This window comes from Lontra canadensis, unplaced genomic scaffold, assembly GCF_010015895.1.
Source record: "Lontra canadensis isolate GAN:19392208 unplaced genomic scaffold, GSC_riverotter_1.0 scaffold60, whole genome shotgun sequence".
Taxonomy (NCBI): domain Eukaryota; kingdom Metazoa; phylum Chordata; class Mammalia; order Carnivora; family Mustelidae; genus Lontra; species Lontra canadensis.
In genome coordinates, this window is record NW_022631054.1 from 7,669,767 (window position 1) to 7,683,909 (window position 14,143).

Below are 14,143 nucleotides of genomic sequence, written 5' to 3' on the forward strand. Positions count from 1 at the left end.
GGATGCTGTCCCCTCACCACCCTGCCCTCCCTTACTCTCTCTTACCCGTGGATTGTTCATCTTTCATGAACTGGAACATACCGGAACAGGGGCCTGGAAAGCACCCAATGTGAAGTGGCTGCCTTCAGCAGTTAGCGGTGCAGGTGGCCGCGGGATCTGATGCGTGGGGGGCAGCCGGGGTCATCTCTGCATGGGATGCAAGGGCTCTGATGTGGGTTCCGGACACACTCTTGGCCTTACCCTCGTGTGCGTCCAGCCACAACCTGGAAACCTGGAGGGGAGGCCACAGGAAGTGTGAGCCCAGAGATTATTAAATGCCGTTTAAAAGTGGTCTCAACGGGGTCACCTGGGTGGCTCAGTCAGTTAAAACGTCTGCCTTTGGCTCAGGTCATGATCTCAGGGTCCTGGGATCGAGTCCCACATCGGGCTCCCTGCTTAGCCGGGAGCCTGTTTCTCCCTCTCCCTCTGTTCCTTCCCCCCCCGCCTCTCTCAAATAAATAAATAAATTTAAAAAGGAGTGATCTCAACAATACATTTATGACCCCATCACTACTCCAGGCAAAGACTACAGCACTTAATTGTCATAGTAAGCATGTCTGCCTCCAGCAGGGCTGACAGAAAAGGGTAAGGTATGTATTTCTTTTCTCTTTTCCAGTTGTCCCTCACATCACAGATGCAATCCAGGAGTGGGTCATGAGACAGGCGCTGATACCTGTGGATGAAGATGGCCTGGAACCTCAAGTGTGTGTTATTGAGGTTCGTACGAGTCTTTTCTCACCGAGAGTACACACTTACCTCCTTACTTAGCCAGCAGCACCTGCTAAGACCATGCCCCGTGAGGCCCAAGCCTCCTCCCCATGGTGGGGCGGGTGTGGGCACAGTACCGGTCATGGGAACACCCACCATCCAAAGCAGTCCTCCGTTGAGTGATTCTCCTCTTCAGCATGTGTACATTCACTCACCGTGGACTGTGCCAGTAATGGCGGCAGGACACGTTCTCCTCTGTCCCTTGAGAACGTCGCTGACCTTCCGTTCTCCTCTGGTGGGAACGTTCATGTTCTGCTGGTCCTAGCTGCTGGGTCTGTGTTCCTGCAGAAATAGGGGACTCAGAAATTCTAGCAGTTTCTTTATAACTGATACCTTTTCATACAAAAGTTATTTACGGCTAACTAAGTAGATAAGATTTAGGTTTCTTTGCTTCCTGACATTGTACAAATACAATTTCTAGTGTATCTTTCACCTGATCTTTTTCTTGGCCAGATCTATAACCTTGGGGGAATGGAGAGCCTGTCCAGAAAAGTAACTTTGCAGCATAAGGGAATGTCGGTTACGGCTAAGGGACATTAGCCGGGCTCAGAGAGTCCACATTATGCTGTTTCTGGTCACCGGGCTGAGATGATGAGGTGTGGTTGTTAGAAAACTAAACCACAAGAGGAGAATTTAGTGCTTGACTTCTATAATAACTTTGTTCTTGTAGCTTGGTGGAACAGTGGGAGATATAGAAAGCATGCCCTTTATTGAGGCCTTCCGTCAGTTCCAGTTCAAGGTCAAGAGAGAGAACTTTTGTAATATTCATGTCAGTCTTGTTCCTCAGGTAAGGCACTCAAGTTTTACTTTGTGGGGGATGGAGAAGAAAGAGAAGAGGATGGTTTTCATCCCTTATGTGTTTTAGATATGTGAGGTGCAGGGAATAAAGATCTTTGTGAGTTTAAAATGATTATAATTGTACTATTTGAAAAGATCAGTTGGAAAATATTTAGAAGCTAGCCAGGGAAGGTGCATTTGAAGATGATGGATTGAAAATGTCCGTTTGTCTCTACTACATGGTGAAACCCTGCTACAATTAGAGTAATAGACTTTTTTTTTTTTTTTTTTTTTAAGAGAAACAGTCACATAGGTAATGTGAAAGGGCCAATGGGAACGAAACGTAGGAAGCCAGAAAGCAGGTGCCGTGTAGGAAGTGAGAGAGCAGACTTGTGAGCCTGCAGCAGGGCCGGCGGAGAAGCAGCGGTGTTTGCCCTGCACAACCCTCTTTAGAGGCTCAGGAAGGGGCCGCACCAGATGCATTGGCAGCTGGGGGCACCTCATGGTAACTGCCATTTGAGAAGCAGCTAGAAACCATCATCTCCTTCCCTAATGTGTGCACTTTTGGGTGCCAGTCCCTTTCCCACCTTGGCAGAAGGCTGAAGCTTTTTCTCCAGAGAGGGATTCTAGATGAGCAGATAGTAGCAGTAGTTCAGAGCGGTAATACGGAAGTAAAATCACGGGGGTAAGTGCACTTGGATGCTGTTGGGACACCCTGCCTTCTTCTGCCACTCAGTTCCCAGAATCATCACAGCCAGGCTTGAACTGTGCATGTGAGGTTCATGATGGGGTGTATGAATAGCCCAGGAGAAAACACACTACCCTCAGCGGCTCCCCAGTGAAACAGTGAGGGTCCCAGGGGAACAGGCCCTATTCACTCAGAACTTCCAGTTGGCTTTGAAATGTCAGCCCATGGCCAGAGATCACCAGACATTTGGAGAAAGCACCTAGATGTGCAGGAAATCAAAACAGCGGGACGTAGGGGAACTTAGAAGAAGTTTGGGATCTGGAGGAAGCAAGAAACTTCAGAACTAGAACAGCCTGTCACTTCTGTCCTCAGAGAGTCAAAGGGGAGATCAGCTGCATCTGTGAAACAAGAATTGGATACCCTAAGGAAGGAGCATTCAGAGAACAGAAAATTTAAAAAATGGGATATTAATTTCCATTAAAAATGAGATAGCAGGAATGAAAAACTTGAGAGAAAGAAGGTAGAGGAACTATTGCAGGAAATACATAAGAAGATCAAGAGAGAGGAAATAGGAGAGCAGGGGTAAGAGAAGGAGAGGACAGGGTTAGGGTTTCCAGAAAATAATAGAGAAATGGCGAGGGATGTGTCATCGGAACCAGGGATCAGCAAACTATGCCCACAGGCCAAGTCATTGTACCCCGTTTTCTCCGGGAAAGCTCTTTTGGAAATACAGCTGTGCTCACCTCTGTATGTGTTGTCTGTGCAGGCTTCTGTAGGGAAACAGCAGAGTTCAAGTCCTTGTGACTGTATGGCCCATAAAACCTAAAGTACTTATTACCTGGCCTTTTACAGGAAAAGTTTTCCGATCCTTTGATCTAAATAATTCAAGGAGACTTCAGGACATTAGTTTCTAGATTGAAAGGACCCACCAAATGCTCAGCATACTGAAGGGGACATGACCCCCAAAAAGGCACATCACTGAAATTTCCTAATTATGGGGCAGACACTCTAAAAGGCTGTAAAGAGAAAAACCAAGAATTTGTAAGGTTTTACACTTTCTTAGTAGCAATACTAGAAGTTGGAAGACAGGGAAGCTGTTTCTTTACAAGTGGTCAGGGAAAAGTGCTTTCCAGCCTAGAATACTGTACCCAGCAAATCTGTGAAGTGTGAGAGGGAGATAGGGTTAATTTAGTACTTAGGAAACTCAGCATGCCAAGAAAACAAAACAAACACCCACCAAGGAAAACAAACCAAATTTGGACAGAAAGGAAAAGTGTGGTGCATGGTTTATGATGGCAGGATTTAAGTACTCAAACACACACAACTGTTGAGGGGTATCATGAGATGGGCTGTAGGCACAGGACAGGAGCATGTGTCGTAGCTTTCTAACTATAGTTCCCTCCGTCTAACGGGGGAATCAGTAGGAAATGTCTCAGGCCACATGTCAAGAAGCAGCATGAATCGTACCAGAAGGATCATGGGAGAGTGGCTGCCCCTGGGGTTTGGGGAAGGGGAGGAGTCTGGGTGCCGATACCGCTGTTAGGACAGACCCTGTGGAAAATACATACACATGGGCCTTTGAAAAAAATTAAAACTAAATTAGACACTGATCCACACAAGGGATTCAGAGAAAAGTCATGCCTGAAAATTCTTTATCCTAGAGAAATGAACTTTTTTTCCCCTTTTGTAAAATAGCCAAGTTCAACAGGGGAACAGAAGACTAAGCCCACCCAGAATAGCGTTCGGGAGCTCAGAGGCCTCGGGCTTTCTCCAGATCTGGTAAGGTTTTATGATTCCCTGGTTTCAGCGCGATCTTGGATATCTAATTAAAATCTCTCCTCCACGTACCATGGGACTCCACTTATATGGAATCGGAAAGACAAAAAGCGGAAACAGATCCACAAAGAGAGAAAACAAACTGGTGGTTGCCCAAGGGGAGGAGGTGGGGGGTGCAGAATGGGAGCCGCAGACTTCAGGTCAGGGAGAGAATAAGGCCCCGGGGGTGAGAGGCGCGGACGGCTGCCCTCGTGGTGAGCACAGCGTAGGGCATAGAGTCCCGGAGTCCCGTCGCTACGTTGTGCTCCTGAAACCCACGTAACATCGTCTGTCAGCTGTAGTTCAGTTAAAAAAAAGAGAGAAAATCTCAGCTCCGCAGCAGATAAGACCTTTGCTTTGTTGGCTTGCTTTTCGATGCTGGTGGGGAAACGGTGAGTGCTTTGAGCGGGGGTTGCCTTTTACAAAGATTTCCTCACGGGCCTGTGTGAGGCTGTGCCTTGTCTCTCCTCTGCGCCCATCATTCAGTGTCCCCTCCCTCTTACCCAAGACTCCACCTGAGGAAAACCCACTGGGTTCCCGAAGTTCACCCTCGGCATGTTCATCTGCACTGCCCCCCTCTCCCGTTTCTCCAGAGCGGGACTTTAGGAATTCAGTTTTGAAAACAGGTCCTATTTTCATGTTGGCCTGCACTGGGCTGGAGTTCACGTTTTCATGCGGCTTCACGAGGTGATGTCTGTTTTCATGTCAGTCAGGAAAGTACCCCAGCTCCGTCATCCCTCTTCCTCTTCTGTCTCAACGCCGTTCTTTGTTTCCTGCTAGGTTGTGTGCAGGTGCTCAAATCCTCTGGACACGTCAGTGAAAGAGAAAATCTCAATGTTCTGCCACGTTGAACCTGAACAAGTGAGTCGAAATTCCATCTCCGCGTCGGTCGGGTTTTGGTTCTAGTTATCCTGAGGGGTCGCCGCCGCTTTCGTGAGGCTTGCTGCTTGTTTCACAGTTCAAGACAGGAGTCTGTTGGCTGGAACCGATGCTGTTGGCTCTGGTTTTCTGGACGTACTTGACCTCTTTGGCCTCTTCTCTCCCCACTCCTTGTACCCTTGGCTCCAGCCAGGCTGCATGGCCTCGTCCTCCCCGCTGGCCCCGCCGTCTCCTATTCATTTTCACCCTCCAGGGCTCCCCCGGGACCCAATATTGCCTGAGAAGCTCTACCTGTCAAGCTGCTTCCCCCTCAGGCCTCAAGGTTGACACTTCTTGGGCAACCTGTGTGTCTCACATGGTGAGACATGTTCTGCTGCCCCTTGGGGAGAGAGAGAGAATGAGAGAGAGAGAGAGAGTGTGTATGTGTGTGTGTGTCCGTCCGTCCATCCGTCAGTGTTTGTCTCTACTCATAGACTCGGCTTCTTGAAGGCAGGAACCACTTCAACTAGCTTTAAATTACTAGCGCCTGGTATCTAAGGTGGCGGAGGCTTTAATCCTGATTTAGTCTTTTTCGTTACATGTGCTTATGGAGGATACCTCTTAAATAGGAAATTCAGACTTTTGGGACCTGTCATAGGTCCAGGGTGGGGCATGGTAGGGAAGGCCTGGTGCGGGTAAGTTGAGGCTGTGGCTGCGGTCAGAGCGCCTAAAGGGCGGGAGTGGGGAAGTTGAGGTCCAGGAATTTGTGTTGAGGTTGTGAGTGGTTTGCTTTGCTGCTGGGTTACTGAGGGTCAAGAGGTGAAGCAGGAGGGCCCGGCTGGCCTAGGGGGAGAGAAGGAAGCAGCAGCGCTGGAAAAAGAGCAGTTCGTTAGCAGGACTACAGGGGGTATGGCAGTGAGGGTCAAACAGTCAAAGTCACTGGCGTTGAAGTGAAGAGAGCAGGGCAGCCTCTGACCCCCCATCTCCGTGGGCACTCAGGAGTCCGGCTGTGAGCGTGGCCTGGGGCCCGAGATCAGTGTTCCCATTGCTTCCCAAGCTGGGAGCTCCGTGTCAGGAATTCTGCTTCCTACTAGATACAGATCTCCCTTGACTTAACGATGGGCTAATCCTAGACAACCTGTTGTAAGCTGAAAATACCTAAGTCGGAGTGCCAGGGTGACTCAGTGGGCTTAAGCCTCTGCCTTCGGCTGGGGTCATGATCTTAGGGTTCTGGGACCAAGCCCCACATCAGGCTCTCTGCTCAGCGGGGAGTCTGCTTCCTCCTCCCTCTGCCTGCCTCTCTACCTACTTATGATCTCTCTCTCTCTGTCACATAAATAAATGAATAAAATCTTTAAAAGAAAAAAAAAAAAAGAAAATACCCTAAGTCGAAAATGTGTTAACACACCTAGCCTACTTTAAATGTAGCCTACAGGTGGGCAGAATCACATAACACAAAGCCTGTTTTACAGTAAAGTATTGACTATCTCGTGTAATTCATCGAACACTGTACCGAAAGTGGGGAACAGTGGTTGTGGGTACAGAACCATTGTAAGCTATCGGTTGTTTACCCCGTGACCATGGGGCTGACTGGAGGCTGTGGCTTGCTGCTGTGGCCCGCTGCTATGGCCCCACAACACGAGAGAGCGTATGGCCAGTTGCTAGCCTGGGGACCACAGTTCAAAATGCAGAGTATCCTTTCTACTGAATGTGTGTTGTTTTCACACCACCCTAAAGCAGAGTATCAAATCAAACCACTCAAAGTCAGGAACTATCTGTATAGAGTGTCAGAATAACTACGTTGTTATGAGCAGCCTTCTTATTTATGCATTTCATTTATTTGAGGTATTTCTATCCCAGCAAGTGAAGGTTCCATGATAGAATACGTTATTAAGGGGCATCTGGGTGGCTCAGTTGTTAAGCGTCTGCCTTCGGCTCAGGTCATAATCCCAGGATCCTGGGATCAAGCCCCACATTGGGTTCTCTGCTCAGCAGGAAGCCTGCTTCTCCCTCTCCCACTACCCCCTGCTTGTGTTCCCTCTCTCGCTGTGTCTCTCTCTGTCAAAGAAATAAATAAAAAATCGTAAAAAACAAAAAGAATAGGTTATTAAAAAATACTATTAAGAACGTGACAAGTGTTTCTAGATTTAAATTCGCATTTCAAATTTTTCGCCTATTTTTAAATTGAGTTGCTTATCTTACTGAGTTATAGGAATTCTCTGTATTTTCTGAAGAATAGTCCTTTCAGATCTGTGATTTGCACATTTTTCTCCAAGTCTGTGGCTTGTCTTACCTTTTTAGTGGTATCTTTCGGAGCACAAAAGCTTTTACATTCTGATAAACTCCCGTGTATCCATTTCTCTCTGTATTGGTTGTGCTTTTGGTATTCTGCCCGAGAACTCCACTTAACAAAAAGATTGCATGTTTTCTTCTAGAAGTTTTATAATTCTAGGTCTTATATTCAGGCCTGGGATCCATTGTGAGTTCCCTTTTATGTATAGCAACTTTCTAGTAAAATTGAAATTCGTCTTTTTGCCTGTGGATAGATAGCCAGTTGTCCCAGCTTCTTTCCTTGGAAAGACCATCCTTCAACAGTAATCTATGGTATTTTCTCATTAAGTTGCTTTTTTTTTTATTTTTAAAGATTTTATTTATTTATTTGACAGAGAGAGAGATCACAAGTAGGCAGAGAGGCAGTCAGAGAGAGAGGAGGAAGCAGGCTCCCCACTGAGCAGAGAGCCTGATGCGGGCCTCGATCCCAGGACCCTGGGACCATGACCTGAGCCGAAGGCAGAGGCTTTAACCCACTGAGCCACCCACCCGCCCTAAAGTTGCTTTTTTAAGATTTCTTTATTTGTAAAGTTTTTTTTCTAGATTTATTTATAGGTATTCGTAATATTTGTAGCTATATGAATGGGAAAAATTTAAAAACTACATTTCCTAGGAGCCCCAGGGTGGCTCAGTCGGTTGAGTGCCCGAATCTTGATCTCAGCTCAGGTCTTGATCTCAGGGTTGTGAGTTCAAGCCCCATGTTGGGCTCCATGTTGGGTGTGGAGCCTGCTTAAAAAAAAAATTAATTTTCCTAATTAGAGATGACCATGTATAGGAACCCTGCTGACCTCTGCTCATTGATCTCAAGCCTGGCAGGCTCACTGAAATTCTGCTAGTTCTGTTTGTTTACATGTAAATTCTAGGGGTTTTTGTGGATGAGAAATAATACTAAATGTAGTTCTGGGCAGTTGCTTTTTATTTTCCATTTCTATGTTTCTTATTTAATTGTAATGGGTAATATTTCTAATACATCACTGAATAGAATGTACAATAGTGGCCAGTTTTGCCTTGTTTCAGACTTTAAAGATTAAATGTTAATATTACATATTGAGAACCAAATGATGTTTGCTGTGGGATTTTATTTTTTCTTCTTTATGTTTTTCACATTTTCCCTAATAGTCCTAATTCACCAAGCATTTTTACTGTGGGTTGGTTTTGAATTTTTATTAGCTTCATCCACTGAGGTGACTTTTTTTTCCTTTTTTTGTCTGTTCATGTAGTGAATTCCACTGTTATATATCTTAACGCCATGGTTTTTGGACTCAGCCTGAAAAATGACATCCTTGCTTGCCACCCCCAGAGGTTCTAGTCTGTGTGGTGGTGGGTACGGTATGAGCTTGTGAATTTTTAAAAGCTTACCCAAGTGACTCCAGTGTACAGCCAAGTTCGACAGCCACTATCCTTGGGACAAATCCTACTTGGACGTGAAGTTTTTTCTTTTTTTAAACTACATTTGTGGTTTGGTTTGTGATTTTTTTTTTTTTTAAGATTTTATTTATTTATTTTAGAGAGTGACTCTCTAGGTGACTCCGTGCTGAGTGCGAGTGCAGAGCCCGATGTGGGGATCAGTCCCGTGACCCTGAGATCATGACCTGAGCTGAAATCAAGAGTCGATGCTTAACCGACTCAGTCACCTAGGCACTCCTGATTTTTTTTTCTTTTTTTAAAGGATTTTTGCAGTCATGTTCATAAGAGATTAGCCTCTAATTTTTTATTCTGTTCATGAGTCAGTTTTCGTAATGTATATTTTTCTAGAAAATTGCCCTTGCCATTTTCAGATGTAGAAGTTATTTTCTGAGGTGATAGAGCCAGTAGGAGGCTGCCAGCCCAGTTCGTTTTTGTTTGTTTTTATTAAATAACCTTTGCCTGTTTTTACACAGGTGATCTGTGTCCATGATGTCTCCTCCATCTACCGAGTCCCCTTGTTGCTAGAGGAGCAGGGGGTCGTAGACTATTTTCTCCGGAGACTTGACCTTCCAATCGAGAGGCAGCCACGAAAAATGCTGATGAAGTGGAAAGAGATGGCAGACAGGTTTGCCTCATGATAAGGAGCTGGGAGTCCGGGCCTTATTTCTCTTCTCGGGAGGGTTTCAGGGAATTTGCTCACACTGTCGGCTCACGCTAGGTAAGGACTCGGTGGTAAGAGAGGCAGGGACAGGCTTTTAGCCCTCAGCTTGTTGCATCAGGACTGAGGAAGTCCTAGCAGGGCTGAGCTCAGATCACACACCTGTGGCCTCGTGTCCCCTCCACCAGGAAATCCATGTTAACGGGCGTCTAGTGGCTGTGGGTGAGCCCTTGTCCCCAAGGCCTGGCCTGCTGGCTGACCGTGGCCCGGCACTCCTGAGGTTCCCGCCCCACCCCCAGATAGCTGAGCTGTTGGGAATGGGCCACTTACCACCCAGAAGAGGATGAGCAGGGTGTCCGGTTTTGTGTTACTGCTGCTTCCGAAGCTGCTCGCTTTGAGAATGGTCCCCATTCCTCCAGACACTTCAGTGATGCTCTCGCCTCACTTCAGAGGTGTTTCCGCAGCCTCGGCGCTGGCTCTGCGGGGCGGGGGGCACTCCTGCCTTGCTCTGTGAGGGGCATTTTCCTTTTGCCGTTGGCCCTTCCAGTCTTTGTGCATTTCCACGTATATCCGTAGGCAGCCATGCAAATGTTAAACAGCTCGAGGATCCCGTTTTCGTACGATATTACAAACATGTTACTAATTATACTTTATGATGAAGGTTTTTGGCGAATATAGACCATTGTGTTAATGTCCTATAGTTTGACTATTCCCTTCATTGCATTAACTCCTAAGAATTGTCTGTTAATTTTTTTTTTTAGCTCTTTGGGATTTTAATTTTTTTTTTCCTTAAAGATTTTATTTATTTATTTGACAGATAGAGATCACAAGCAGGCAGAGAGGCAGGCAGAGAGAAAGGAGGAAGCAGGCTCCCTGCTGAGCAGAGAGCCCGATGAGGGGCTCAATCCCAGGACCCTGAGATCATGACCTGAGCCGAAGGCAGAGGCTTTAACGCACTGAGTCACCCAGGCATCCCTGGGATTTTAATTTTTAAGAAAGAATTTGTGTGGGATTTGGAAGCCATCTCTTCATGCCAGGTTCTAAAATCCTACTTTCTTTACAAAGCCTGCCACATGGATTTGAAAGTTGCTTCCTCTTTACTGTTGTGTACGGAGAACTCAGATCATACCCGCTCCCATTGTATGCTTCCCAGAGAGGTTTTCTTTTTAGAAAGCAGTTTTGATCTCATGGTGGTATTTACGTTCTAAATAATTTGGTGTCTCCTGGCCTTTGTGTGATAGATACGATCGCTTGCTGGAGACCTGCTCTATTGCCCTTGTAGGCAAATACACCAAGTTCTCAGACTCGTACGCCTCCGTCATTAAAGCCCTGGAGCATTCTGCGCTGGCCATCAACCACAAGTTAGAAATCAAGGTAAGGAGGGGCAGCACGGGTATAGCAAGGCCTGGACAGGGAGGGCTTCTGGGGTCTCATAGATGGCGTAGGCATATCTGCCATATGTTCTTGGAACTTGGAATTTCTTTTTTGGATTAGAAAGGATTCATGGTTGGCTTTTGGCTTAGCGAGAGAGCAGTAGGGCATTTTCAGGAGACAGTGAAGGGGAGAGGTAGTCAGGGTAGTGCTTGCGGAAGTGCAGATGGTTGATTCTGAGTAGCAGGTGGCCAAGTACAATTGTGCCAGGGGAATGGGGGAGCCCTGGTGGACCAGAGGCACACTGCTGTTCTCTTACCTTGTCTGGGAGGTGGGAGGGCTAATACCCACCTCCGAGAGCGGGGAGGTTTCTCTGAAATGTGTGTCTGGTTGCCCGGCCAGTGCCTGGAGCGTGTGCGGCACCCGTGAGCGGTCCTGATTGTGTTCCGCTCTGTGACAGGACGCGCAGAAGCCGAGCTGGTGGAGTGGGTGCCTGGAACCTTGAGGTTCAGGGCTCAGATTCTGGCCGTCCTCACTGCTGGCATCAGTGGCCTTCTCCTCCTCCAGGTGTTTCTCAGCGTGGTAATTTAGTTGGCTTTGTGCTGGGGAACACTTTCCTACAGAAGGACTACTGTATACATTTTAAGAATTATGGGATCTTATTACACCTCCCTGACTTTTGCTCATTCTTTGGCTCCTTCATCTGTCGTCTCCACGTGGACGTAGTCTGTGCCTTTCATGGTGGGTGGTGGGGGCCGAGAGGTGAATGAGTCTGTGGGGTCTTGAAGGTGTGAGGGGAGCACACAGAAAGGGTGGGGGAGCCTATCTGGGTAGACGTGTGAGGAGGGCAGACTTCCTCCAAGAGGGTCTCTGGCAGAGTTTGGGAAGATGGGGGAGGCAGAAGGGAAGGGCATTCGGACAGAAGGTAGAGTGTATCCCAGGGCGTGGAGACGGGGAATAGTTGGGAACTCAGTGGATGGGAAAGTGTGAATTGGAGGATGTCTGGAGACAGGCCTGTGAGGTCATGAATCCCGTCACCTGGGCCACACAGCTGGGTCTTCCCCTGAGGTTCAGGGAAGCCTTCGCAGGGTCCTGGGCAGGAAACAGTAGGAAAAAGACAAACAAATAAGAATGGGGGCAGAAGATCTGAGTGGACACTTCCGTAGAAGCTGCCCCTGATGTATGTGGAAAGGCAGACAAGGGCAGCAGCTTCATTTGTCAGGGAAATACATGCACATTAAACCACTGTGACCGGACACCTGCCGGAGAGGCCAAGCATGCTGGAGAGGATGGGGAGCCCCGCGCCTTGCTGGTGGGCTGGGGAAGTGGCACGACTGGTGAGAACACAGCCTGGCACTTTCCTACGAAGGGAAACATACACTTACTCCGTGACCCAGCACTTCTGCTCCCTGATACCTACTGAAAACATAGGTCCCCAAGAGATATTTTTATACAAGAGGACTGATACTTAATAACCAAAATCTGGAACCAATCCACATGTCCAGCACGAGTTCGTGTACACGTTGTACTGTATTTCCTCGGTGGGCAACGGCTCAGGGGCGAAAAGGAATAAACCCGTGACACGCACAGCAGCGGGGATAAATCCCAGAAACATCCCGAGCCAAAAAAGCCAGACACGGAAGCTGCGTGTTGTGTGTTTATTTCTGTCAAGTTCTAAAAGGGGCATCTGTGGTGATAGAAAGCAGAGCCTGGGTGTCCAGGGCAGGAGGCCGAGAGGAGGTTGTTTGCGGGGGTGGGAGGGCAGAGGGACTTTATTAGGATGACAGTCATTTTCCTTATTTTTGATTGAGGTGGTGGTCACACCTTTGTGTGTATGTTTGACAAAACTCATCTGTGTACGCTTAAAATGCTTGGGTTTTATTGCATGTAAGTTACTCTGCAGTAAAGAGGTGAAGATGGAAAGCAGTCTTAGTGGCAGACAGGCTGGAGGAAAATGCATTCTGAGCAGAGGGAACACTTTATTATTTTCTTTTTTCTTTTTTTTTTTCATTATATTTTAGTTTTAAAGATTTTATTTATTTGTCAGAGAGATGGGGGAGAGTGAGCACAGACAGGCAGAGGGTGAAGCAGGCTCCCTGCTCATGAGGGAACCCGATTCGGGGCTCAATCCCAGGACCCTGGGATCATGACCTGAGCCAAAGGCAGACACTTAACCAGCTGAACCACCCAGGGGCCCCAGAGAGAACACTTTGGACTCCAGCAGGCTGAGGGTAGAGCTAGTGGAGAGCCATATTGGGGAGGCCAATGATTTTTGAAGGGAACATTTGTATTTTAAAATATAAGAAAGAATTTCTTTATTTATTTACTTACTTACTTTTAAAGATTTTATTTATTTATTTATTTAATTTATTTATTTGCTTGCGCGCGCACAAGCAGGCAGAGGCAGAGGGAGAAGCAGGCTCCCTGCTGAGCAAGTGCCCGATGTGGGACTCGATCCCAGGACCCTGGGATCCTGACCTGAGCCAAAGGCAGCAGACTGACTGAGCCACCCAGCCATCCCTATAAGAAAGAATTTAAAGTTTATTTTAAAATTATTGGGTTTAAATACATGAAGATTATAATTTTGAAGCTTTATTTTTTTTAAAGATTTTATTTATCTGAGAGAGCCAGTGCATGCGTGTGCTCACGAGCAGTGGGGAGGAAGGGCAGAGGCAGAAGCAGTCTCCCCCCTGAGCAGGGAGCCAGACTTGGGACTCGATCCCAGGACCCTGGGATCATGACCTGAGCCAAAGGCAGACACTTAACCATCTGAGCCCCTAAAACTTTTAAGTGAAGAAAGATGGGGCATTGATAGTATCATTTAGGAATTAGAAAGAATGCGGCTCCGGAGTCATGGACTGCTTCTTGTCTCCCCCACACCCCGAATTGTCCCCAGTACATAGATTCCACGGACTTGGAGCCGAGCACGTTGCAGGAGGAGCCTGTGCGCTACCACGAAGCCTGGCAGAAGCTGTGTAGCGCGCAGTGAGTAGGGCCCTCGGCCTTGGGTTTCCGGGGGTTTCGGTGGTGGGAGGAGGCTTTACTGAGCAGAGCCCTGTGCTCTCGGGCTTGTAGCTGGCAATCTGCTTTTTAAAGATCTTTTAATTGTTGAAAGGCTACAGTCTGTAAGATTTAAGCCTTACAAAAATACAGCTTATCAATATAGTTGAATCTAAAGAAAACACGTTCTGATTTCACGGACGTTTGCTGCCTGCCTGCGTCGACGGATGAGGCTTATTTAAAGATTCTCTTCCGGAACGTTTGATGAGGACCCGTCCGCAGAGTCTCTCTGTGGGTTTTTGGCAGCTGTTCTTTATAATAGTAAACAATCAGCAGGAAACTCCAGCTCCCTGGAGCAGTGGGATGTTCTAGAACCCTACAGCCATGACCGAGGCCCCCGCTCGGCAGACACTCTGAGCTGACAGGGAGAG

The 14,143-nt window shown here is 47.3% G+C and overlaps 1 protein-coding gene across 2 annotated transcripts in view; it reads left to right on the forward strand.

The window, feature by feature from the left end:
• The window catches only part of CTPS1 (CTP synthase 1), a 30,603-nt gene that overhangs the window by 7,859 nt on the left and 8,601 nt on the right, over window positions 1-14,143 (forward strand). For both annotated transcript variants that reach the window (XM_032877437.1, XM_032877438.1), the window contains 7 exons: window positions 656-756; window positions 1,478-1,594; window positions 3,968-4,051; window positions 4,868-4,948; window positions 9,157-9,308; window positions 10,583-10,715; window positions 13,609-13,697. In XM_032877437.1, the coding sequence (XP_032733328.1) occupies window positions 656-756; window positions 1,478-1,594; window positions 3,968-4,051; window positions 4,868-4,948; window positions 9,157-9,308; window positions 10,583-10,715; window positions 13,609-13,697 (757 nt within the window). The remainder of the gene's footprint in view (window positions 1-655; window positions 757-1,477; window positions 1,595-3,967; window positions 4,052-4,867; window positions 4,949-9,156; window positions 9,309-10,582; window positions 10,716-13,608; window positions 13,698-14,143) is intronic.